Source organism: Stegodyphus dumicola, chromosome 10, assembly GCF_044657685.1.
Source record: "Stegodyphus dumicola isolate Sdum_Otavi_A_Nest chromosome 10, ASM4465768v1".
NCBI lineage: Eukaryota > Metazoa > Arthropoda > Arachnida > Araneae > Eresidae > Stegodyphus > Stegodyphus dumicola.
In genome coordinates this window covers 171245574-171273106 of record NC_140777.1, presented here as the reverse complement: position 1 = coordinate 171273106, position 27533 = coordinate 171245574, and the positions used below count along the sequence as shown (strand labels likewise).

Genomic DNA, 27533 nt, shown 5'->3' with positions numbered 1-27533 from the left:
GGCAATCTGACGGCAACCGGCGTGAGTAAATTAATGGCGGATAATATATCGTCTGCGCATTGAAAATTCAATCCTTAATAATCAAGAAACCAAAAGAGTGTTTTATAGCGGATTTTTTCTTTCTTTGCGGACTATCAATCTTTCTAAAAGGTTATATAATTTATCTCTATCCAGGTAGTTGAAAATGGCGCAAGTTTGCACTATAAATTTTGATGAGTTTGGACGACCGTTCCTGATATTAAAAGACCAAGAAAAGAAAAATAGATTAACTGGAATTGATGCTATCAAGGTATACGAAACTTTATCTTAAATGAAACTTTTTGAAGTACATTTTTTAAAGTTCAAGAAGACTAAAAAGGTTTTCTTTTTATGTTAATGTGACAGATGGCTCTAGGCTGTTATGCTTGCATTAATTTTATAAAATAAGTCAAAGTTTGTATAATATAATAATGCAATTCATTGATTAAATGCAATGCATTTTTCTGTAAAATTTCTCGTAGTATATTGTAAAATACGTCTTGGAATTAATGCATATTATGGGATTAAAATAGTTACCTGTTATTGTCTGCCATAGTCAGTTATTTTAATTAATTTCACACATTCGCGTGTTTTATGTTATATGTGGGGTTTATTTTCTCAGTAATATTTATTGGGAATATATAAATAAACTGAAAACGTACTTTATTTAAGTTATTGCTCTGTATCTTGAGATATTTACTTTTACAACCTATGCATTCATATTCAATATTTTTCAGATGCACATATATGCAGGGAAAAGTGTTGCGAATACTTTACGCACTTCTCTTGGTCCTAAAGGTAACTAACTCAATCTGCACTTTTTATGTGATAGTTTGATTCATTTTAAAAATGTATGTGGTTCAACACTTTCTTTATAAAATCAGAGTTAGCAAGAACTTCCTCAGAGAAAAAAAAATGGCTGAAACAAGTTAATTATTAAGCTTATTTCATATTTGTATTATATCTATATTTTATTCATATATAGTGCTGCTATATGACTAATTTAAATGTTTTAATTATTTATGTAACTGAACTAGTCCTATATATCCTTGCAAACATCTTTTTGGATGCATAAATTTATATATTTGCGTGTACAGTCAAAAGTCGTTAATTCTGACATCAAAGCTACAAACTTTCTGTGCATGTGCGTAATGCCTTTACGTATGCGCATTTAATGTAGAATGGATGGTATAGGCGGCTATGCTAAAATTATCTATTTCAGTTAATGTTGCAGATTGCATGTTTCTTAATCTTCTAATTGTATCCGGCTTATTATTTTTTGCAGACTATGAGCAATTTTATAAAAAGTAAGCTTGCACTTTCAATTATGTCAAAAAGAGTTTCCGATTCTGGAGCTGCCAAAGCATCTACAAAGCAAAAGCATGTTTCGATGCACTGGTTCCGATAGTGAAGAAGGTGACAGAGAGGTTATTGAAAAAGAAAAAATTTTGATTGACAAATTAGTCGGTATTCTCGACACAGAACTTGAACAGCGGAACTTTGTAACTGAACAAGAAATTATGTCTGTTTATAGAATTAAAGAGAAAGTATTAGCACGTAAAACAAAGCAACTTAAACAACTTACATTGAAAGGAATGTTTAATAAAGTAAACAAATAAATATTAAGCTCTTTTTTTTTTTTTTTTTTTTTGTAAATTTTGATACCCTTTAGATCATAATTGCTCTTTATTTCATAAATTACGGTTTCATATTTTCAATTTTATAATTTCTGCATGCCATCTTACCAGGTTTAAATTGATGATCTATAATCTGGAAAATCCGAAATTGCCGAAGTCCGGATTAAAGACTTTTGATTGTATATGCTAAAAAGGACACAATAAAGAGACAATTTTCACAAAATAATGTGATAAAAGCTATTGTGAATTTAATAGCAGTGATTATGTAAATGAAAAGAGAATAATTGTTTTGTAATTAAAATATCAAAATAGGAACAAAAAAGTGTTCAAAAATTAAAATTTTCTATCTTTTGACATCTCTTCAGAGGGTTGATGTTATGATATAATTTAAAAGAATACTTGTTTTTTATAAAAACTGCACTACTACCCATCTGCTATTTAGTAAAGTTAGATCATTTTGTTATTTTGCCAGCATGTTTTGGAACAAAAAAATTAATGAAACATCACATCGGTAAAAAGAATTCTATCTCACTTTCAGTGCTTTTTTGCAGAAAACTTTAGTTATCTTGCATTTTATTGCAGAAATATTGAAACATTATTTTTAAAAATTAGGTTTTGAAGTTAAATTTTTATTAGTAACTGTATTCCCTTTAGCAGACCATTGAATATATCATTCATTTTATCTTGGAAGAAAACTAACCTTTAGCAAAATACCCATCAGTAATCATCAGTAGTGCATGAAATTTTTTAAAATTAATCTATTTATGTATGGGTAACATAGGGACAAAGTTTTCCTGAGAAAATTCCTTCATCATTCTTCGTTAGAAAATAGCATTGAAGTATTGCAACTTAATAAATTCTTACGGTAAAAGTATAGTTTAGGGTACCCCTTGGTGAAATATGGATATCGATGCAATTTTTGCGCCAAAAATCACTGCTACACAAAGCCAAAATAACAAGACAAACAATTGCACAAACTCGGTATCCATGTACCCATCAGTTGTACCGTGGCTGGAAATTAATTGGAAGTTGATCTGTCAGCACTATCCTTATCTTCAGGGCAGGTGTTTTTATTTAATTTGGCTTATAATTCCTTACTAAATGTAGTATTTCATCTCGATGTAATCCATCTATGATTTAAATCAAGTTCCTCATCATTATAATTCGCTTCCGATAGTGAAGAAAGTGACACAGAGGTTATTGAAAATGAAAAAATTTCGATTCACAAATTAGTCGGTATTCTCGACACAGCAATTATAGGACTTGAACAGCGAACTTTGTAACTGAACAAGAAATTATGTCTGTTTATAGAATTAAAGAGAAAGTGTTATCACATAAAACGAAGCAACTTAAACAACTTACATTGAAAGAAATGTTTAATAAAGTAAACATCAGCTTAATTAATTTAAAGTTAAGCTTTTTTTTTTTTTTTTTTTTTTTTTTGTAAATTTTGATACCCTTTAGATCATAATTGTTCTTTATTTCATAAATTTCGGTTTCATATTTTTAATTTTATAATTTCTGCATGCCATCTTACCAGATTTAAACTGATGATTCCGGAATCACTGAAGTCCCGACGAGTCTGGATTAACGACTTTTTACTGTAATGGATACAAAGGAAGCTGTTGGAAGTTTTTCTTTTTAATATGAAAAACGGCAGTAGTTTTGTGCCATCAGCACAACATGTTAGAACTAGTGTATATCGGGTTTTTTTATGACCTGTGGTTATTGATTTAGACGCTTTAATACTCACAGTCTTTGTTGTATGGTACATCAAATGTGAGTGGAATTTCATTCATATTTTCTATTTGACTGAGCTCAAAAAAAGTTTTCTTGCATGAATTTGTAACAAACCCATGAAACGCTAGTATTTTTCTTCATAATCTGCTGGCATTTTCTGTGCAATGGTTGTTTTTGAGTGTTCCAATTTAAAAAATTGCCAGTTTTAATTATGAAAAAATATTTTCCATTTCCGATAAATGAAGTAAGTATATTGGGCATATTGAATGCAGTTCTTTTATTGGGACCCATTTATGTTTGGTTGAAGAAAAATAGATTTGCATGAGAGAGATTGTATTGCCAAATATTTAGTCATGCTTTGATGTCTAGCTTTAGAGAGTTTTGAGTTTATCAGTGTTAAATTCTACTTAAAAGCACAATGCTTCATAAATATCCACTTATATGTATTTAATAAAGCTAGGCATTATGTAAATTAATAATTTGGTTTTTTAAAGTTTAATTAGAAGTTACAGAGAATTGGAAAGTACCAAAAAAGTTATGTATATTTCATTGCTTTGTACTTTTGTATTAAATAATGTGCAGTTTTTTAAAAATATATACACATGTTTGGTGTTTATTATTCTGATAAAGGTTTCAGTAAATAAACTGCATTAAGTTTTTGAAGACGTTAAATATTGCAGGAATTGGTGGTTGTAGATATTTTGAATTTTTTAAGTAGCTTTATATTCAATAATTTTGATTTATAGGACTAGATAAACTGCTTGTTTCACCCGATGGAGATGTTACTGTCACAAATGATGGTGCCACAATTTTGAAAATGATGGATGTTGAACATCAAATTGCAAAATTGTTTGTCCAGTTATCTCAATCACAAGATGATGAAATTGGAGATGGCACTACTGGAGTTGTTGTACTTGCAGGTATGAATTTTTAAATTTAAAACTATTGAATATTGTGCTATTTCAGTTATTTATTATTTTAGCCCCTCTTTTTTTAAGAAAAGAAAATTAATTTGTGTTTTGTCTTTTAGGAGCTTTATTGGAACATGCAGAACAGTTAATAGACAAAGGCATTCATCCCATTCGCATTGCTGATGGTTTTGAGATGGCTGCTCGTTGTGCAATTGAATACATAGACAAAATTAGTGATAGTTTTCCTGTGGATAAAGATAATCTAGAACCTTTGATACAAACTGCAATGACTACATTAGGATCAAAAATGTATTTTATATGTATATATATTTAGCAGTAAATTTTACTTTTTTAGATATTTTTGTTGTAAAGTGAATAGTATGCTAAATTATACAGGGTGATTCTATAATCATGCGACAAACTTGAAAGGATAGTTAAGCATACTAAAACATATATTTTGTGTATAGGCATGTAGGGTCTAAAGTGACATGTTAAGGCATGAATGCAAGAAATGGCACTGGTGGAAAATGTGTTAGTTACAAAAATCAACACAAAGTGCTTCTTTGCAGCAATACAGTATTCACAAGAAATGTTCAAAATTGTGACCACCAACAGTAATATATGCCTAGTGAAGCCGCAATGGATAGTCATGAAACAAGATCCTCGAATAAGTCAATGAGTCTCCTAAATGATGAACCCATAAAAAAAAATCCATGCTAGATAAATCTGGCGATTCCCAGTCCATTAACCTGCAAAATTCCCATTTAAGTCATTCCAGACCACCAGGTTGCAACGAGCTGTCATGCAATCATGCTGGAGCGACGTGGCGATCACGAATGAGAGCTGGAACATGCTGAAACAATTTCGGTAAAACCTGCTGCAGAAAATACAATAATGTGAGACATGCAGGTAGAAGGCATGAAGCACTCGTTAACAATACTTGCTCACAAATTCACAGAAAAGCGGATTCAGAATGCGTGCGGCATATGGATTATCAGTTGCCTGCATGTGACATGTATGTATTGAAGTGAATATGCACTTAGAATATACATCCTGTGTGGAACATGCCTTGTCCGTGAATAGCACATCTGAAGGGAAATCTGCCCGCGCCGCACACAGCTGCAAGAACCAGTTACAAAAATCAACAGAGGGTAATCTGTCATTTGCAAGGCTTGGACCTTGTGCAGATGGTATGGGTGCAAACAATTTTCATGCAATACTCTCCAAATGGTGGGCTGACTCACATGCAGTAGCTCTTGTACTTAGAGCTGTGTGGGGTGTTTTATGTGCAGTGTTCAAGATGGATTCTTCCATGTGAGGTTATTGTATAGTTCTTGTTCCATTCCTACTGTCAGAGTTGATGGCATATCACCCATTTTGACACAGGGACTGGTGCAACCTCTTGAACATTGTGTGCTTCAGCATAAGCCTATTCGAAAACCATAGTGCTGCTCTGACATTCCCGTTAGCATTGCCATAAATTAAATGTATGTCAGCCTTTTCGCTATGTGTAAAACTCGCCCATAACTTAGACCCTACATTCCTATGTCAAAAATTTTAGTACACTCAATCACCCTTCCAAGTTTGCCCCATTGATTGTAGAATCACCATGTGTAAATACTGTAATATTTTTAAATAAGAAAATTAAATAATGCTAAATGCATTTTATATTAACTAGGTGATTTAGTTTATTTCAGACTTTTATTACAAATAATTTTATTTATTTTACCATTTTCATACTAATAGAAACTCAACTTTTAGTTCATATATTAGTATTGCAATGTTTTGCTTGCAAGTCCAGCTTCTCAAAACAATTAGGTATCATATTCTAAAGTAAAACAAAATTAGCCCTTCCTATTTCCAATATGAAGTCATTAAGAGATCTTAAGTTGAAATCACTTGGAAATACTCAATAGATCAATGCAGATTGTTAAACTCAGGCACCATAAGAAATTTAAGTTCTTGACAATTATACTGATAATAAAGTACCATTTTAATACATGTTTTTATACACTTGGATCCAAGATTTGAAGGGTAATGGAGAAACTTGAGGTTTCTAAAATTGTTAATATTAATGAAAAAGTATACTGTTCATATTCATTTTTATAAAATTATGAAAAATCTGTATTTATTTTAAGAGTAAACTGAAAATGTATGTTTCAATTGCAGTGTAAACAGATGCCAGCGTCAGTTTGCTGAAATTGCTGTGCAGGCAATTTTATCTGTAGCTGACTTTGAACGTAAAGATGTCGATTTTGAACTTATTAAAGTAGAAGGCAAAGAAGGTGCTCGACTTGAAGACTCCTTGCTTGTGAAGGGTGTAATTATAGACAAGTACTTCAGCCATCCTCAGATGCCGAAAGAAGTGAAAGATGCTAAAATTGCTATTTTAACCTGTCCCTTTGAACCACCAAAACCAAAAACCAAGCATAAATTAGATGTTACATCAGTTGATAGTTATCAAGAATTAGTAAAATATGAACAAGATAAATTTGTGGAAATAGTTCAAAGGGTAATTTTTTATTATTTCAGTGATATATGTGTATATTAATAAAAATACAGGAACTGAAATCTGATTTATGTTTTTTGGCAGATTGGAATAATTAATGCATTGGATGAAAATTATTTTCGACAGTAGATTCATAATTTTTTATTGCTGTAATAGTACTGTTAAAAGTTGTTAAACGCTGAAATATCGGTAGATTGGAATTTTATGTGTTTGAATTAATGGAAGAATAATTAACACAGACTGGAAAGCTTTTATTAAAGAGAGAAGGAAAATACCATAATCTTAATTTGATGTACGAGGGCTATCCAGAAAGTAGATTACGTTTTGGAATAAAAAAATAAACAAAGTATAGGAAACAAATTTTATTATATACAGATGAAAGCCACACTCAAATACTACTTTTCTACATAGTCACCATACAAATTAAGGCATTTATCGTAGCGATGTACGAGCTTGGAAATTCCTTCGTCGAAAAATTCGGCCGCCTGCGCCTTCAACCACTTCGTTACCTCTTGCAGCTGTGCGTCGTCATCAAAACGCTGCATAGCCAGCCACTTCTTCATTGCTGGGAATAGGTGGAAGTCGCTCGATGCCAGGTCGGGACTGTACGGCGGATGAGGAAACAACTCCCACTTAAAAGATTCAAGAACTTTACGAGTGACATTTGCCGTGTGGGGCCGGGCGTTGTCGTGAATCAACAAGATCTTAGAGCTCAACATTCCTCTGCGCTTGTTTTGAATTGCTCTTCTGAGTTTTTGGAGAGTTTGGCAATACCTTTGAGAGTTTATTGTAGTGCCTCTTTCCAGGAAGTCCACCAAAATTACACCTTTTCTGTCCCAAAAAACAGTCGCCATCATCTTCCTTGCCGACATTGTTTGCATGCATTTCTTGGGTTTTTGGGGAGAACTTGTGTGCCCCCACTGCATTGATTGCAATTTCGTTTCACAGTTCACATGTTTCAGCCATGTTTCGTCACCAGTAACGATGCGATCGAGTAAAGAGTCACCATCCTTATGGTAAGCGTTCAAAAAGTTCAACGCTGCAGCCATTCGCTGATTTTTGTGGTCCTCTGTCAAGATTTTTGGAATCCATCTTGCACGAAACTTGTGGTAACCAAGCTTTTCGCTGATGATTTCGTGCAACAAACTTCGCGAAATTTGTGGAAAACTCAAAGAAAGTTCCGTTATTGTGAAATTTCGATTTTCACGGACTTTAGCATCGACTTTTTCGAGAAGTTCGGCGGTCACTATGCTGGGTCTCCCACTTCGATCTTCGTCGTGAACATTGGTTCGGCCATTTTGAAATCTTATGACCCACTGACGCACTCCACCTTCAGTGATAATGTTGTCCCCATACACTTCACGAAGCTGCCGATAGATTTCTATCGGTTTACAGTTTTTTGCAGTCAGAAACCTTATTACTGAGCGCAGCTCGCGGGATTTTCAATTAACGCAGACATTTCAAACCGTCACAGTATCTGAACGGAGCACAGCACGAACCTCTCACTAGCACGGCTAGATGCAGACTGAGCTGCGCAACGCTCTGACCCCAAGATGGTCGCGCTAGCCCCGCCCCTAGCGGACACAGACGGAAACGTTATCTACTTCCTGGATGGCCGTTGTAAAAGTAATTGGCTTGCTTTCTTTTAAACCATTGTAATTGTCTAAATAATGAAAAGTTACTAACCAAGTTATTGTTTTGATATTTCTGTAAATGAGCGACTCTGTATAGAAAAATTATATGGCACATCTCTTTTAGGTTAAAGATGCAGGAGCTAATTTAGTAATATGCCAATGGGGATTTGATGATGAAGCGAATCATCTGCTGCTCAAATATGATCTTCCTGCAGTTCGTTGGGTTGGTGGACCAGAAATAGAAGTAAGAATCATTTTCTTGAATTATTGACATTATTTATAAGTTTACACTTTAAGAATATGTTGTGTATTGCTACTTGAGAAAAAGGCTGCCTTAATTAAAAGTGAAAGTTTAAAGAAAATTACTTTTAAAGATTTTAGCTGCAATAGCTGTTTGAAAAATTAGAGCTGAAACTGCTGCCTTTAGGCTGAAAACAAACTATCTTAATTTATCTGACAGTCTTCCGTATAACAATCTGCATGCCCACCAAATGTTGTGAACTCATTGGCAACTATTTTTGGGCTGAACTAATGCAGAAAAAGAATGGCCATTTTCAAAATAGTGATGCACTAAAACTTCCCTACTAAAATAAAAATTTATTTTTTGGCCAAGTAGAGAAATATTTTGTCAAAGAAATCTTGGATTTAGTCTCAAATTCAATATCAAATATCCTGTTTTTAAGCTTTTCATTTGAGTTTATATACTTATGGTTTGTATGTATTTTGTGGTAATTTTTAATTTTTTTTTTTCCCAATGTTTCAAAAGTGTCTAAATAATATTTTTTCCCATGAATAATGAAAATATAAAGATTTTGTGTTTATTATCATGTTTCTATCTGAAATTTGCAAGAATTATGTAATTTTCATAAATTGTCTTTTGATTCCTGCTACGCTGCAATGCATTCATTCATGCCGTCATATCTGTAGTTATCTATAATTTATTCAGCCCCTGTCCCGAAACAGAAATTTGTGCAAGTTTCAAAATTTATGTCTGGTGGACATAGTAGTGAGTACTAGTTGAACTCATTATTCTGATTAGAAAAAACTGTGCAAGGCACATTTGGAGTACAACAGTTTCACAATGTTGCTGCCCATTTTTGCTTGAATTACATTTTGAGATGCATAAATCTTCATTTCACTAATTTTCAAAAGGTTTTTTGGGCTGTAGTAAACCACAGATACTAAACAGTAACAAAGGGAAGTAAAGAATATTTTAAAATTCCCTGATGTATTGATGCTGTTATAATTTTTTATATATAAATTTCAGGGTTGCTATATTTCTTAAAATTCACTATTAGTCACATTACTGACATTAATATCAACTGAATATACTTCTGTGTTAAATTTTGTTGGCCTAGATGTCTTATTGTAAAAATTGTGTGAGTTAATATTTTAGCAAATTTGATTGATTATTGGAAATGTTCAGGCAACAAGAATCGGTATAAAATTCATAAATTTGCGAGACTAGTGTTTTGAAGACTCTTTATTTTAAGTTTCAAAATTAGTCTTGCAAATTTATGAATTTTATAGGTTCTTGTTGTTTTAGCACGTCCAATAATTACTATTCAGTGTATTATTTTAACTTAAGTTTAACTGATATTGACTTTTTATACTTGAATAAAATTGCTGAATTTATGTGTACTGAGTATAAAAGTTTTCTTTCTCAGCTTATAGCAATTGCTACTGGTGGAAGAATTGTTCCTCGTTTTGAAGAATTAACCCCAGAAAAATTGGGAAAAGCTGGTATTGTCAGGGGACTGACTTTTGGAACAACTGAAGAAAAGATGTTGGTAATTGAAGGATGTCAAAATTCACGTGCTGTAACAATCTTCATTAGAGGTGGTAACAAGATGGTAAGTTCTAATGTATTATCAGCATTTTACCTGAATGGATATTTTTAATTGAATGCCAAATGATGTATAATAAAAGGTTATTTTTCCTTATTTTATTTAGATATTATATCATTTATTTAATGTTTTAACTTTTTTGATTGGCTTCTTTTCTTTAAAAAAACACATTTTTGTATCTTGATGCAAAGCAGAAGTTAGTTAATTAATAATAAATTTCTTTGTTTATATTTAATTTTTTGGCCTTGAAGTTCTCAAACCTTTCATGCATAAAAATTGAAGGTTGAAATTCGTACTTTGAGTTTTCTACACAGTCATGTATGGGGAAAACTGGATGAACAATATCTGCTATGCCCACCTTTTGGGATGGATAAAATTCCTCCTTACTGTTAGTGCTTATCATGTGTTTTATCTCTCATCTTCTCCCCATAATAAGCTATTATTAGTAATTGTTCTCAATCTTTAATGAAAATGTGTACTTATTGCTAAATTGTTGCAAAAATTCCTGTCTTTGCATCCAACCCGGTATTCTTTTTAATTCTTCATATAGCTGGATGAAAAAAATAAATAGTTATGCTTAATATGTATACTGCACAAAAAAAGGGGGGAGAGAGAGAACAGTTCTATATCTCCCGTTCTACTGAGCCGATTGACAAAATTTAAATGCATAATTCCATGTCTGGAAAGTGCGACTTAAAATATATATTAAGCTTTATTCCAACATTGGTATTTTGACACAAAATCTGACTTTTTCCTGAAAAAAATAGCAATTTTTTTCATATTTCGATTCTATGACTCAAATTATGCTTAGATATTAAATTTTGTAATTTTTGGTGAGAAATTTGTGGAGAAATTAAATTTATCATGAATTCCCCCCCCCTGCAATTTGTACCAAGAATAATTCACTTGGCGAACTTCTTAATTTATAGCAACATATTTTCCTTTTTATTCATTGTCCACAAGCAGGAAAAAAGTCATCATTCATACTCTCAAATAATTTTAACAAATTGCATAAACCACATTTTCGTTATTATCACTTATAATAAATGCGCCAAACTGTAAATTCACGTATATCTTAGGAAATTTTGAATTAAAAACTCATTTTTTGCAGGTGTGCTTAGTAATACCTCTACTTTAAGATGATGGCAAAACTTTAAAAAAATTTGGAATTATAACCTATAAAACTATTTAAAAATAAAATTTTTAAAAATATTTATTATTTGGTATTTGGAATGAACCTAAATTTTGAAATATGAAAGTAAGAATAAAATAAGTTTACTAAAAAAGATATTAATAAATATATATCAAATTCAATCAACATTGAGGAGCTAATTTTTAAAAAAAACTACTCGTGCGTTTTTTACAAAACTTGGCAGTTTGGCATAATTTGAGTCATATAATCGAAATATGGAAAAAAAATTGGCATGCCATTTCAGAAAAAGTCCTGTTTTGGGTCAAAATACCTGTATTAGAACAATGCTATATATAAATCTAATACATATTCTAAGTCGTGCTTTCTAGACATGAGGAATGCAATTTGAATTTTGTCAATTGGCCCAGTAGAATGGGAGATATAGAACTGTATTTTTCTCCTCCTTCTCCCCGTTTGCAGTGAGCCTTTCGTTCGTTGCTTCAATCATCCTAAATGATTTATGTTATTTATTGGAAGTAAAAGCATGGGCAAGATTTATAGTTCATGTGATTTTATAACTTTTATACTCTTGGACAAGATGTATAAAAATAAATTTTTAGGGAGTTCCTTGTTAAAGTGGTCATTTTGATCAGTTGGCAGAGTATGAAAATTTAATCTGGCTTTTTAATGTGCAATGGGTTCATTTTCTGTTTTGGTTTCAAAGTTGTCCATCTGATATCACTGATTTAGTATTTTACTTGCTGTAAAATATTTACCCCTTTTGATTTATAATCAGCTGGGGGGAGAGTAATTTTTTGCATTATTTGTAATGTGAAACATTTAATTTTCATGCTCACTTTAAATATTGTTACTTTGCTATCTTTTTTCCACTCTGAAATATTTACTAAATTTTATATTTTCATTTCAATTTTGATGATGACTAAATCTGATAATGAAGCAACATTCTCCACCCTTCTAAAAGCAAGGAATTTTGCGTATTGAACAAAAGTTCAAAAATAAGTACCGCTTAAAACTGTTTTCGGGGAAGCAAAATCTTTGGTATGAAAAGCTGTAAAGAAAAAGAAGGTTTGCATGCGAATAATTGATTTGTGGTTTCAGGACTATTTGTCTAGCTGCTTTGCACTTCATATACTGCTGGGCTGGAAAGGAGTTTGTTTATTGTTTTTGACCAAACCATCGAAAAATAAAATAAAGAAACGTGGCAAAATCATCACAACTCTTGAAAGTTTATGGAACGGAGTTTGAAATAATGAGTGCAGGAATTTACAACCAGGGTTGCCACGCTATCTGGAAAACCATAAAAAGTCAAGGAATTTGAAAATTGATCAAAAAGTCAGGGACTTCAAATATTTTAATCAAAATCTGGAAAAATCAGGGAATTTAATACGGCAATCCCCCCCCCAAAAAAAAACGAGTTTTGCGCCGATGTTGGAAGCGATCACTTTCTTGGCAAGTTGTGTATCACGTGATCGTCATTCAGGCATAGAGCCAATTTTCACAGCTCCAATTAGATTGTCTTTTAGAAAGGCAAAGCAAGTTGCAAGCAACTTTGGTTTCCAGTAGCCTCAAGAATCGCATGTGCATGCACAGTGCATGTTGAACTAAACAAAATACTTATTCTCATATAAAACAAAATTGGTTTAATCCTAGCATACGGTACTATGGAAGTTAAAATCAAGGAATATGTATTGTTAAGAAAGAAAACTTCTCTGCAATAGGAGTGGCTCCGTTCGAACATAAAAGGAAACAGCTGCGCATGCGCAAAATATGTTTCGCCAAAGCTCAAAAGCTGGTGTCGACATAAAATGAATATCATTTAAAATTTCTTTAAATTTAAAAAAAAGAAAATATTTTTTCACACAAGTAAATTAAGTAATGGATTGGGGGGGGAATACAAAAATTTGTGTTTAAATTATTGTGAAAAATCAAAGAAGAATGTTTCTTCTTAACATGTGTTCCTCAATTTCCTGTATACATCGCAGAGAGAGAAATTCTGGCCGCCAGGTTCCGTCGCTGCCTCCTCTTTCTAGCAGCGTAATAGCATTACGCCTATGGAACCTTTCTGTCTTTACATAGACGTTCTTTGGTTAGAATAACCTCCATGTATGGTACACACGGGATTTGGGGACGTTATGATGAGCAGTAAACGGGTCATTTTGGTGTTGGCGACAATTTTCAAAATCCTGCCAAAGCCTTTACTGTATACTAGGATTTTATCACAAAATGTTTTAAACCGTTTCTTTTTAATAAATGCCTTATTTGTTACTTTGCAGTAAAGTAGAAAAATAGTAATCAGTCATCTAGGCTAACCATTAAATATAACTGTGGCATAATCCTGAAATTAATTCTAGCAGTATGATGACATACCATCACGAAATTTAATGCACATATTTTTTGCTTATGTACGTTGCTGAATAAATATAATATAAAGTACCTGAATTTATTAAAAAATATTAAATATATTTCTTTCGTTTAGCTGCAAAATGTCTGAAAAAAAAGATTTTTTTTTTAATCCAGATTGGGCAAATTCCAATCTCAATCTTCAGTGGAGAAAACAATTCCTATTATAATTAAAATAGTAATACGTTGAGGATTATATATATATGTCATATGTAATTGGCAAACTTTTGTGTTCTCAAGTAATTATAATTTAATTTACCTCTTAGCACAGTCAATGTGCATTATGCGAATAGACTTGAATTTTCTTAAAACACACTTGGAAAAGTGAGGGAATTTCATTCTCCTGTTTCAGTGCCAACCTTGTACAAGGAAACAAATCAATGGCCATCAAGTTAGTGGGAGGTATTTTAGATGCATGTGAAAAACTTCAGGGAGATAAAATTTAGTGCCAATAATTTATTTTGTTGTTCAAGGATCCTTACTTCACTACTTAACCCTTCATATGCCATTGGGCTAAAGAACTGTCTCTCTCTCTCTCTTTTTTTTTTTTTTTTTTTTTTTTTTTTTTTTTTTTTTTTAAATGGCGGGCTCTAGCCGTTTTAGGTTTCTGCCACTACTAAAGCCAGAAGCAGTGGTCATTTTATTATGGAGGCACCTAACACGCAGCTAACATGTACACAATTTACATCCAAATCTTCTCCAAGATTCAAACCCAGGCACTTTGGTGTGGCAGTCAGTGTCACTAACCACTCTTTTATCTGGCTCTTTCGTTCGGTGGGCTGAAGAACTAACTTCCTTCAAACACTGCAGCATATAATTACACTCATGTCCATAAATTAAGGATAATGCAAAATCAGGCAAGGAAGAGTTAGAAGCAAAACAAATTTGACTTATTTGTAAAGCTTATTTATTAAACAAAAGGTAAAAAGCAAAAAAAGATGCTATATGTTTGATATTATTAAAAAAATCTCCCTTTTTTCTTTTTTCTCCTAATTTTTTCTCCCTGGAGCAAATTACAAAAAAAAAAAAAAAAAAAACCCTATTTACAAAAGAACAATATTACATGGTTGGTACGATTGTTAATACATTGTATGTCTCCCTGATGATGCAATACAGTCCGTACAACACCTAGGCATGCTGAGTATCAAATTATCGATCTGATCTTGGAGGATATTACACCACTCAAAAAGCAATGCTCTCCGAAGTTCCGGTAGACATGTAGGAGAAGGTTGATGGGCTGCAACTCATCGGCCAAGCATGTCCCACACGTGCTCTACTGGATTCAAGTCCAGTGAGAATGCTGGCCAGTCCATATGGGTGATAGCCTCTGACTGAAGGCATTTGCTTACAATGTTTGCGCGGTGAGGATGGGCATTGTCATCCATAAACACAAATTGTGCACCCATGGTGCCCCAAAACAGACATACATGTTGTTCCAGAATGACGTCCTGATAGATTTGGCTTGTTATGGTTCCAATTTGAACATGCAGATCAGTTCTGGAACCCAGATTAATTCCACCTCAAACGAGCACTCCTGCACCACTGTAACGGTGTTGTTCAATGATGTTTTCTTGGTGGTAACGGGTACCTGGAGCTCTCCATATGAAAGTCCGGCGAGAATCGGACTGCAAGCTAAACCTGGACTCGTCCGAAAACATCACACAAGCCCATTGTTGCGGTGCCCACAACGCATGCTCTCTACTCCAGGCTAACCGCAGGCGACAGTGAGTTGCAGTAAGTGGAGCGCATCTGACAGGTCTACGAGCATATAGACCAATCTGCCGTAAACGTCTGTGCACGGTCTGCCTTGAAATTGTTGTACCAGTGGCTGAAGAGAGCTGACGAGACAGGTCTGAGGCTGTGCTCCGCCTGTTTCTTTTGGCAGTAACTGCCAAATACCGGTCCTCATTCAGCGTTGTAACTCTGGGGCAACCTGTGCTGTAACGTCTGCTCATATTACCATCATCTTGGAATCGTTGTCAAAGCCTGGAGATGACACTCTGGGCAATTCCAAGTTCGTCTGATACTTCCAGTTGGGTATGCCCACATTCTACCACGTAAAAAATCATCCAAATGCATCCTTTGTGTCATAACTATTCGGTTATTGCACTGAAATGCTTATAAAGCGCCTGCGTACTTACTTCTTTGCCTGTATTCCTTATATTACACTCTCGTCATTGTGACATACCATCGGTGTCATCTGGTTACTTCCTGAAATTTGCATATGATTCTTGAAGATGTGTGTAGTGATTTTACAGGTGGTATATTTATTTTAGAGTTCGATTTCCGCAGGACTCCAAATTATCCTTAATTTATCGACATGAGTGTAAATAAGAACAATCCATAATAGCAGCAGTTGGTGAATTATGGCTTCCACAATAGTAAGTGTTATTTTCCCTGTAAGCTGCGATTTTTCTTTTTCGAAGGTGGCCATGGTGTTTTTCTAGTTTTTGACAAATTTTAAATTTTGCCAAAGTGCTTCATGTGGCTACTTTTAAATGGAACTTTTTTAAAAAAAAATTTGAATTGAAATTAGTTTTTTAATTTTTAAGCACCATTTTCATAAAAACTTATAATTAAAGTCAATACCAATTAGTTTATCAGTTTCTTATTCTAGTAATTTATTTTTAAAAACTTGCTCTAAACTAAGCTGTTATTTAAATCTAGTTAATTTCATAATGAACAGATATTTAGATATTAAATTTCTTCTGATGATTGTGAATAAAAATGATTAAGAAACTAAGCTGTGCAGAAAAAAAAAGAAATCAGCTGAAGTTTTGAAAATATATATACTTAAATGAAAACAAATAAAATACACTTTTTATTAAATCATTAATAGTGCAACCAGTATATTATCATGATGTATTATGCAATTAAAAATAATATCTTACATAATTAAATGAAAATAATTAAAAACTAATTGCAAAACTAGATTTCGTGATCATTAAAAAATATTCCTATATTGGGACGATGTACAACAGGGAAGTGTAATATTAAAATATTTGTATCTACTTCATTGTGATTTGAAATGAAAATAAATAATACATCAAAAAAAATTTTGATACTGCTGATATAGAAAGGATAAAAAAAACCTTCTATTAAAAAATAATAATAGTTGTCTTTGAAAGCAAGAGGTAGGTGTAAAGCCACTTTACTACAGAAAATTTGACAGTGTTATTATCTTTACTTTTCATGTTTCACAGAAGCTTTTCAGATTCTAATTTGTAATAAGGTTTCTGTTTAAAAATATGTGTTGCACGGAATAAGCAGCACTATTGTGCATGTATAAATTTGTCGTTGCATAAATTTCAAAGCCATAGTTCTTATTTTTTTATACGTGTAGTCAAAACCTGACTAGCGGGTATTCAACTAACTGAAAAGCTCGAGTTACTAAGTATTTAAAAATTGCTTTAACCTTTTAACTGTCATGCCCGAAATAATCTCGGGCACAGCACTGGTATTCCAAAATGATACTCGGGCTAATTTTTTTTAATTGCATAGTATTGTTATACCCGAATATATATCATGAGAAGTTTATTTCGGCTTCATTTCAACAGATGGCAGCATTTTACTGAAGGTTTCAAAGGATAGAGGTTAACCCTTTGCGGCATGGTGGGTCAATATATGTCCCACCTAATTAATATATATTTCTGTTAGAAATTTTCTAATCTTTTAAAAATAATCTATTTTAGTTATTATTTTTCTCAGTAGATGTCACTACTATGCCAGGGCTTAAGTTTATAAGCAAAAAATATTCAAAATAGGATCACAAGAGTGATATCCATTTATCTCGCATTTTTCAATATTTTAAAAATTTTGGTATACAATTTATGATATGTATGAATCTTTTTAATATTCAAAGGTATTTTATTTTCAAAAATCTTAATTGGATTCAATATTTTATAACATTAATTTTGCAGTTGAAATAAGTGGGTTAAAATTTGTCCCACCACACACTTGAATTTCCGCTCAATAGATGGCAGCACTCACGATAATTTTTCTTTTTTGCATCTACTTTTTTCGTGATTGCGCGTGCTTTTACATCCGTTGTATGCTCTGATGTGCTAAAATGTCTAGAAAAAAATTAACAACTCAGGAAGCTTTGGATCTTTTTGCTGAATTGCCATCCAATTACGACTCAAATGCTTCAGATGTCAGTTCTGATTCAGATGAAATTGAAATCCAAGAGAGAATAACTGAGGTTGAAGTTATTGCTGAAGAAGAAAGGGAAGTAGTTGTAATTTGTTTTGCTTTTTAAAGACACAGACCCATCTATGCATGTAGCGCTATAAATAGGAATCGGAAGTATCTACCCACAAATTTATGTAAGAGAATATATAGACTTTTCAGTTAGCGATGATTCTATTTATTGCATAAAATGGAAGGATAAAAGATCTGTTTCTATCCTGTCTTGCTTGGAAAAGGCAACTGAAATGAAAGGAATTAATAGAAAAGAATGAGATGGAAAGACAAAAAAAGTACTGTGCCCAAACAGTATTATTTCATACAATTTCATACAATGTCGACTGATTGATCAATTGAAAGGACTATATGAAATAGACCGCAAAAGCAAGAAATGGTGGCGCATGATTTTTTTTTTTTTTTTTAACTTTAAAGATGCGAGTATAGTAACCGCATTTATTCTATTTAAGTTTGTTCGCTAACCCGATCATGATGTAAACACAATGAAAGATTTTCTTCTCTCAGTTATAGAAGGTCTAATGGCACTTGCAGGCAAGAAAGAGCTGAAAAGAAAATTGAAATCCCCAGTTCAAATAAAAACTAAAAACCCGTTCGTACAACCAGAAAAGAGACTAAAAAATGTAAGTCACACGCCAAAGATAACGAGCAGGAGAAGATGTGCATATTGCAGCACATCGAAAGAAGAACGACGAACATTTTGGATGTGTGAAACATGTGAAGTGCCTTTATGCTTACAAAAGAATGAAACAACATTTTTTTCAAAGTTTCATGAAAAATGACATTTTTTCAATTTTAATCATATATAAATGTTTTTGAATCAAGTGCCAATTTTAATATTTTATTTAGTATCATATGTATGTGTATCAAATTTTAATCTTAAAATAATATTCAAGAAAATATTTTTGTTCTTAAAATTTAAAAATATGAAATATATATATGCAAAATTATACAAGTCATGCATATATGCAATAAGTACAAAATGCATTTTAGTGTGTTTATTATGAATATTTTAGAATGCACGCTTTATTTTGTTTATTCATTTCACATATGATTTTTTTTTTTTCCTGCTATACACCAATATGCTATAAGACATGTGCTAGTTGCATGGTGGGTTAAAGATTAAAATATATTTTAAATATGCGTGTCGCAAAGGGTTAAAGTTCAAAGTGCGCGGCATTTTTTTTTTTTTTTCTGCGAGGCAAACATTTCATTTTTGAAATTAAAAAAAAAATGACAATTTATGCACCCAAATCATCAAAATAACTTGACAGCTAAAAGGTTAAAATTAAGCAATTGAGATATTTATAAGGCTGTCAGAGAGCACAAATAGTACTACAGCTTGGAACAAAATAATGTCGCCATTGTGATTTAGCACCTATAATGGGTGTGGTACCACAATACAATTTTCACTGTAGTTTTATGTAAACCCTGTAAATTCTCAACAAGCTAGTTTAGTTTTCGCCAAGAAGGATATAAGCTAACTGCTATTTATGTGTTTTGTCTTCATATTTTGAAAATTTTTAAACCTGGCTAAAATGGAACAGCATGCAGTAAAGTATTTACAAAATTACAGATCTTGGCATTAAGAAAAGTGGGCCATTAATGACTTGTTATACAACTTTATTTTAAAATGGATTGGCACTACCATTGTGATTTTAAAAATTATGTGATTTAAGTGTTTTATATGCTGTACCCATAATTTGCATTTCTTTATTATTTAATTAATTAAAGAGCGATAGTGGGTTTGTTTTAACATTTGTCAAAATGGTTAGGTGCAAGTTTGGTGGTATCTCTGTTACTTTAATATACTTAGTGTATAAAAATATATTGATTTTTATGTATAAAATGCTTTTTTCCCTTTTTTTATTTTTTATTAAAATTTTCCATTAAGTTAAATGTAGGCTTTTGATATTTAAGCCGAAAACAAATAAGACGACTCTTTCTAAAATTTTAGACTATAAATTTCTTCTTCCACTTATTAGGCTTTTTACCATGAATTGCATTTTTAACACTCAACTATATGAAATTTTCACACTTTTACACATTATTTCCTGAGATTTCTGGATATTCAAGCTTTTATTGTGTAGAATGAAAAATAATTATTAAAAATTTTTTTAATTGTACATTATTATTTTGTAGGTTGTTGAAGAAGCTAAGAGAAGTTTGCATGATGCTTTGTGCGTTGTTCGAAATTTAGTTAAGGATAACAGAGTTGTATATGGTGGTGGATCTGTTGAAATAGCTTGTTCTATAGTTGTTGGGGAACAAGCAGATAAAGTAAGTATATTTGTGTATAGCTTTTTTTCTCCTCAGTGCCTAGATAAGGTGTTAAGAGTGCAAATGAGATAATTCACTTTGTGGTCTGCTTAACTTTTTGGTGGTCATCAAGGAGTTCATCTTGCATTACACATTTACAGACTGGCAGATATTGCACGTATTTAGGAATTTATAGAACCATGTAAAATATATTAATTTGTGGTGTCCTGAAAATGCAGGTTTAGAATGTCAAAAATTATTCTTTAAGAGTGAGCTTCTAAAATACCTATGTATGGCCAAAATCAGGCATTTAAATTCTTATTTATCTCTCATGTTTTTAATTAACGCTAAGAGATTGTTCTTTTTTGTTGCTTTGGGTAGCATCTGCATATAATTGAAAAAATCGCTCTTTATGTATCATGCCATCCTATATTTTTCCAATTAGCTTTTTTCATCCCATGTTGTTTTTTGTTGATTTGAGTAGCATCTACATATAATTGAAAAATTCCAATTATCTTTTTTAGTGCCAGATTCTGAAAATTAAATACAGTCAAAAGTTGTTAATTCGGAATGATCTATAATCCGGACATCAAAACTAAAAACTTTCTGCGCATGCGCCACGTTGACACATGCGCAGAGGCGTTCACGCGTGCGCGTAAGACCTTTTACGACTGCGCATATGAGTGTGCGCAAGTGCAGAATACGTTTTCGCGTGCGCATTTTATGTATAATGGACGTATACGCTAAAATTATCTAATTATCTATTTCAGTTAATGTTGATGATTGCGTTGTTCGCTAATTTTCGAATTGCATCCGGCTTATTATTTTTTGCAGACTGTAAGAGCAATTTTATAAAAGTAAGCTTAAACTTTCGATTATATCAAATAGAATTTCCGATATATATTTGTTAATATGTAAAGGAAAGTATGTTTTGAAATCCGAAATCTGTTTATCAATTTCACGCTGCTCGGCGGCGGGCGCCTAATGAATTGGAAGTTGATTTGTCAGCACTATCCTTATCTTCAGCGCAGATGTTTTTATTTTATTTGGCTTATAATTCCTTACCAAATGTAGTATTTCATCTCGATATGCTCCGTCTTTGATATGATTTAAAACAAGTTCATCGTCATTATAATTCGCTTCCGATAGTGAAGAAAAGTGACAGAGGTTATTGAAAAAAAAAAATATTTCGATTGACAAATTAGTCGATGTTCTTGACACAGCAATTATAGGACTTGAACGGCGGAACTTTGTAACTGAACAAGAAATTATGTCTGTTTAATAGAATTAAAGAGAAAGTATTATCACATGAAACGAAGCAAAACTTAAACAACTTACATTGAAAGAAATGTTTAATAAAGTAAACAAATAAATATTAAGCTTTTTCTTTTTGAAAATTTTGATACCCTTTAGATCATAATTGTTCTTTATTTCATAAATTACGGTTTCATATTTTTAATTTTAGAATTTCTGCATGCCATCTTACGAGATGTAAACTGATGATCTATAATCCGGAATCGCCAAACTCCCGACGAGTCCGGATTAACGACTTTTGACTGTATATATATATATATATATTTACATAATTTTCCGTTTAGGGAACACTATCCCCTAAATTTAAAAATTGATTTATCCACATAGTGATTATGTCTTATTAAAAAATAAAGATCCTCGCATATTATCTGTGAAGGTCTTGTCAAAACTTTCCACCCAACTTTTGAATAAAAAAATCTTAATAATAACTGACCAATCATAGTCAAACAAACATGAACTGGCATTCAGCCTGATTTTGTCGAGTCAGCTGCACATTTACCTTCTCTAATTATACATGAAAGTGCTAAGGGTTAGCAGAAATAACAGTAAAAGGAATACAATTAGTGGTGTATTTGTTGTGAAAGCTATAAAATTGTTATAGAAAAGTTTCCAAATAATAGTCCCAAAAGCTGCAAACATATGTTGCTGTGGTGTGGTCGCAATACGTAGTGCATATAAATAGCTCTTCAAAAGGGAACAGAAGTTGAAATCATGTATTTCATTGAACATGGAACAAAACCGTGAATGTGTGTTACCGGTACTGGAATGCCAGGGGTTAGATCATAATTCTGTGGTAACAAGGTGTACTTTTCAAACACCATTGAATGCTCCCAAAGGACCCACTGTGAAAACCATTTACAAGATTTTCGTTAAATGTTCAACAAACAGGAGCGCGGCCGACTGTGTGGTATGGAGTTTTGGTACTCCTGAAAATGACACAACTGTTTCTGGAATTATTCAGCAAAATCCTAGGAAATCAATACAAAGAATTGTAACAGAGACTGGTTTGAAACATTCAGCATGCAGAAAATACTGAGAAACAGCTGAGACGAGTTCCATTCAAAATTCAGTCACCGGGCATTAGCATAAACTGCTGTATGTTGGCAGTTTTTATAACTATTATTTCAAAACTTCTCTATAACAATCTTGCAGCTTGCACAATAAATATGCTGATTGTTGAATTCCTCTATTGATCTTTGTTTTTGAGATTTATAATTTTGAAATTAGGGATTCCTTTGGATACCCAGTAGTTTTTTTTTTTTTTTTTTTTTAAGAAATACTATTGTGACAGTTACCTGTAGTTTATCTATGTCTGCTTTTCATTTATTATGTTCTTACTGTAACTGCACCCTTTAAAAATTAAATAATTTCCATAATGGAATTAGTTACAAAAAAGGGAAATACACAAAATAGGGCATATATGTATGTGTGTATGTTTTTAAGAACTTTGATATAATTGCTTATTTACTTACATTATTTGCAGCAGTGGCTAATATGTATTTAATGATTTAATTTCTTTTCTTCAATATCCTGAATTTATAATTTTGGTTTTAGCAGCTTTGATATAATTATTTCCATATTTATATTGTGTGTCGATGTATATGTGTGTGTATATATTGTTACGTTATTTTCTTCCTACACGTTCGTATGGGGTTCGTAGATTTGGAGTAAATAACGCGACACTTGAAGAAGTATCGAAACACACTTTATTAGTCAGGAAAGCTCCAAAACATGTTTTACAGTCGTTGATGAACTACTATAAACATTCCGGAACAATCAGCGACACAGCCTTCACACTGTCAGTGGCAATAACGGTGGAGACAGCTTCCTGCAGAGTACAGCTCCTGATTCTGCTTGGTCGTTCACGTACTCTCAAGACTCTCCATGCTACAACTTGCAATGCACGCCGACACACGAGCACAGCTCCCGACTCTTCGGTACAGTCGTTCCTGGAGCTCAACACGCTCTCTTGACGATGCACTAACCATGATACACTAAGAGACTCCTTCAGTGCACTCGGCACCCACTTGCCCGGCTGTCAACTCGATTGACTTTGCAGGGATTGACTCGCTAGACGAGACACACTGACTGATTGCGGACCAGCAGGGTTTATATAGCTTTTGGCTGGTGTTCGAGAACATTCTGGCTTAAACCGGTAAGAATTCATTCCAGAAGGTTCTCCAACCGTCCATGGTATATCGCCAATTTTGTCTCGAAATGGGCGATTTCTCAACCAATATGGCAACCCTACCTTCCCATGTCATTTTATGGCAACCCTAAAACTTCTTTGCGGGGAAGCCATCTCACCACGCCTGTACATTTTGTAACACTGCCCCCTCCCAGTGACTGCACGTCCCGGGCAGTACAACCCTTGGTCAGAAGCCTAATCCGATACAAACAAAACGTAATGAGACAAGCATAAGGTATAAATAAATAAATAACATAACTAAAGAAACAGATATTTACAGTATGCACAAGTCATATACACAAATTAAACGCATAATAATTTTAAATTATACAAATTAGTCTCAATTAAAATCTCTAATTAAATCTAAAATCAAATGAAAGTCCAATTTCAGTCTCTGTCTTTTCATTAAAATATACCAGGTCAAATACTTTTCCACTGCAGTTCTCAAATGTATTTCTATTTTGCATATCACAGTCTGAAGATTCAGTCCTTTCAGACTTTCATCCACAGGGAGATGTGAAACAGTTTGTTCACCACTCTGTAGTTCATTCGCAGCATACATACAGTTCACCTCGGTATTTTTAGCAGCTGGTACATACTGGTTTTGCCCTGTTTCCAGGGAGCCAGCTTTAAATTTTGCATCAGAGTCATGAACGGAAACCCATTCTTCACAAACACAAGTATCCAGGTTTAGAATCAAGTCCTTGTCCGCATAATCAGCACTACCACCCAGTTTGTGAGGTGGGTGTATTTTCTTGCAATACCGGGGCGCACTGCTTAAGCTACACATCAACTTCTCTCATCTCTGCATCACATGCGTTTTCAGATGGTTCAATACTTGCTAACTGCGGCTTGGTAATTTCACTATTAGTTTTGACGAACTAACAGTCGCATTTTCAGTTTCTTCTATCTCTACTTCAGGCACGTGAGAATCAAAATCTTCCTTCCCATCTTTTATTTCTTCATATTTTCGTTCTTTTCCTTTAATCCCATTAGATGTTTCTTCTATAATTTCTTGATCTTTCTCAGGCAGTTCATTAGCTACTTATTTCATTTCCTCAACTGCTACTTCTCTCATTTCCACATCATCTTTTATGCCTCCAATATCTTCTGCAAACTCCACTTTTACCTGTTGGAATTGCTCTCGCACCTTTTCTTTGCCGACATTTGTTTTTTCTTGCCGGGGTTTCTTATCTTCCAGTCCCGCTTTTATCTCTTTCAGTGCGGCGTTGATCTCAGCTGTCATCTCTTTATATCCAGATTTTATCTCATCATATCCGGCTTTTATCTCAGCTTTCATCTCTTCCTGTCCAGCTTTCAACTCGGCTAAAAGTACCATCAGAGTCTTCATTTCTTCCACTTCAAGCGGGTCACAGGCATTCACTCGCAAATCCCACTTCTTAACACCAGTTGTTACGTTTTTCCTTTTCTGACACCATTTGCTATGTTTTCTTCCTACACGTTCGTACGGGGTTCGTAGATTTGGAGTGAATAAAGACGACACTTGATAAAGTATCGAAACACACTTTATTAGTCAGTATTGTCAGGAAAGCTCCAAAACACGTTTTAAAGTCTTCGATGAACTACTATAAACACGCTGGAACAATCAGCGACACAGCCTTCACACTGTTGGGCAATAACGGTGGAGACAGCTTCCTGCAAAGCACCAGAGTACAGCTCCTGACTCTGCTTGGACGTTCATGTACTCTTGAGACTTTCCACACTACAACTCGCAATGCACTCGACGACACACGAGCTCAGCTCCCGACTCTTCGTTCAGTCGTTCCCGGAGCTCAACCCACTCTCTCAACCGATACACTAAAAGACTCCTTCGGTGCACTCGGCACCCACTTGAGGCTGTCAGCTCGATTGACTCGCTAGACGAGACACATACACTCGATAAGAGACACACTGACTGACTGCGGACCAGCAGGGTTTGTATAGCTTTTGGCTGGTGTTCGAGAACATTCTGGGCTAAACCGGCAAGAATTCGTTCCAGAAGGTTCTCCAACTGTCCATAGTATGTCGCCAAATGGGCGATTTCTCACCAAATGTGGCAACCCTAACTTCCCTTGCCATTTTATGGCAACTCTAAAACTGCTTTGAGGGGAAGCCATCTCACCACACCTGTACATTTCGTAACAATATATTCATATAAAAGCTTATGTATCTGGTGTATTTTTACTAAAATTTTTTGTTTGAAATACAGATATCTTCTATGGAGCAGTATGCATTCCGTGCATTTGCTGACGCGTTAGAAAGTATCCCTCTGTCATTAGCTGAAAACAGTGGTCTGAACCCTATGCAAGAAGTTACTGCTATTAAAGCTAGGCAGATAAAAGAGAAAAATCCATGGCTTGGTGTTGACTGCATGGGTAAAGGAACTTGTGGTAAGTTTTGTACATTGTTTCAATATGTATCATCTATAATCATATCTTAAATGAATTTGAATATAAATTAAAGAAATACTGATAATGATTAGTAAAATGACTAAATTTTGTATATGCATGCTGCATAGCTTATGTAACGTATTATATATTAACAGAAAGACCTAAAAGTGCAATCTGTGAATATTTAAATTATTTTTTCCTTTCTCTTAATTTAGATATGAAAGCTCAGAATGTCATTGAAACTTTAACAAGCAAGAAGCAGCAGATCAGTTTAGCCACTCAGCTTGTTAGAATGATCCTTAAAATTGATGACATTAGATCGTCAGAAAGTTCAGACTATTAAAATCTTTGCCTTTTTAATTTTGTATATTGCATAACAGGCCAACTCCAGAAGTGCACTGTATTAAAAACATTTGTTGGTGTATTTAACTCCTGCTTGCTTACTATCTGGACAGTTCTTTTCAATGTGTAAAATTGTTGCCGTTTTGTTCCAGATAACGGATTTTGAAAAATGGCTATTTCCTTAATCATTTTTATAACACTGTCTAAAAAGAACAGAACCATATGTATGACATTTTCATAACTGAACTAAAATAAATAAATATATATATATATATATATATATATATATATATATTTAAAATTTGAATTTTATCATTTTTTGTGAAATGTATGATTTTTTAATTTATTGTATTTTATTCTGATTTTCTAGCCATATTTTTATGTAGCATTTGGAAGGAGATTTTTGTATTGTTTAGTACTACATAAATACGAGTCAGTGATTTTAAAACATGTTCAATGTACGTGCAAATGTCGTTCAAACTATCTTATTTTCCTTATATTTTGTGGCAAACTAATGCTAAATCGTGATGGACAAGCAGTATGGGATTTCTGTTGTTTTCTGTATATGTAATGGATAGCTAAAATTCTCTAATTTTCATATCTTCCGACCTCCCAGTTTTGAAGTTTTAGTATTTAAAAAACAGCATGTTTTTCAGTAATAAAAAAGCTTTATTAAATTAATTATATTCAATAGTTATTTTCAGTATGATTAAATTTTATTTGAGTTAATGTATTATAAACATTTGTAGTACACCAAGCATTGCTTAATCAGTTAGTATTTGTATTTAATTTTGTTTTACATCTATATATGGAACATTACTAAGTCTATCCTAACAGCAGTATGTGTATTAATTGCATTTTCATCATGTTTAAAAAAAAGTACTTTGATGAATTAAAGCTCTTCCATGCTCAGGATTTTCGCAGTATAAGAGTGTAATGAAATTAGTGCACATTGAAAATAATGCATGTAATTTTCATTCAATTTATGCAT

The 27533-nt window shown here is 33.1% G+C and overlaps 1 protein-coding gene across 1 annotated transcript; it reads left to right on the top strand.

The window, feature by feature from the left end:
• On the top strand, positions 1-26849 carry CCT5 (chaperonin containing TCP1 subunit 5). The gene is made up of 10 exons (XM_035377698.2): positions 1-289; positions 756-816; positions 4142-4315; positions 4426-4615; positions 6476-6818; positions 8574-8693; positions 10117-10302; positions 20192-20329; positions 26020-26200; positions 26416-26849. Exons 1-10 carry the CDS (start codon positions 185-187, stop codon positions 26541-26543), a joined length of 1626 nt encoding a protein of 541 aa, XP_035233589.2. The 5' UTR covers positions 1-184; the 3' UTR covers positions 26544-26849.
• Positions 26850-27533: the final 684 nt, after the last annotated feature.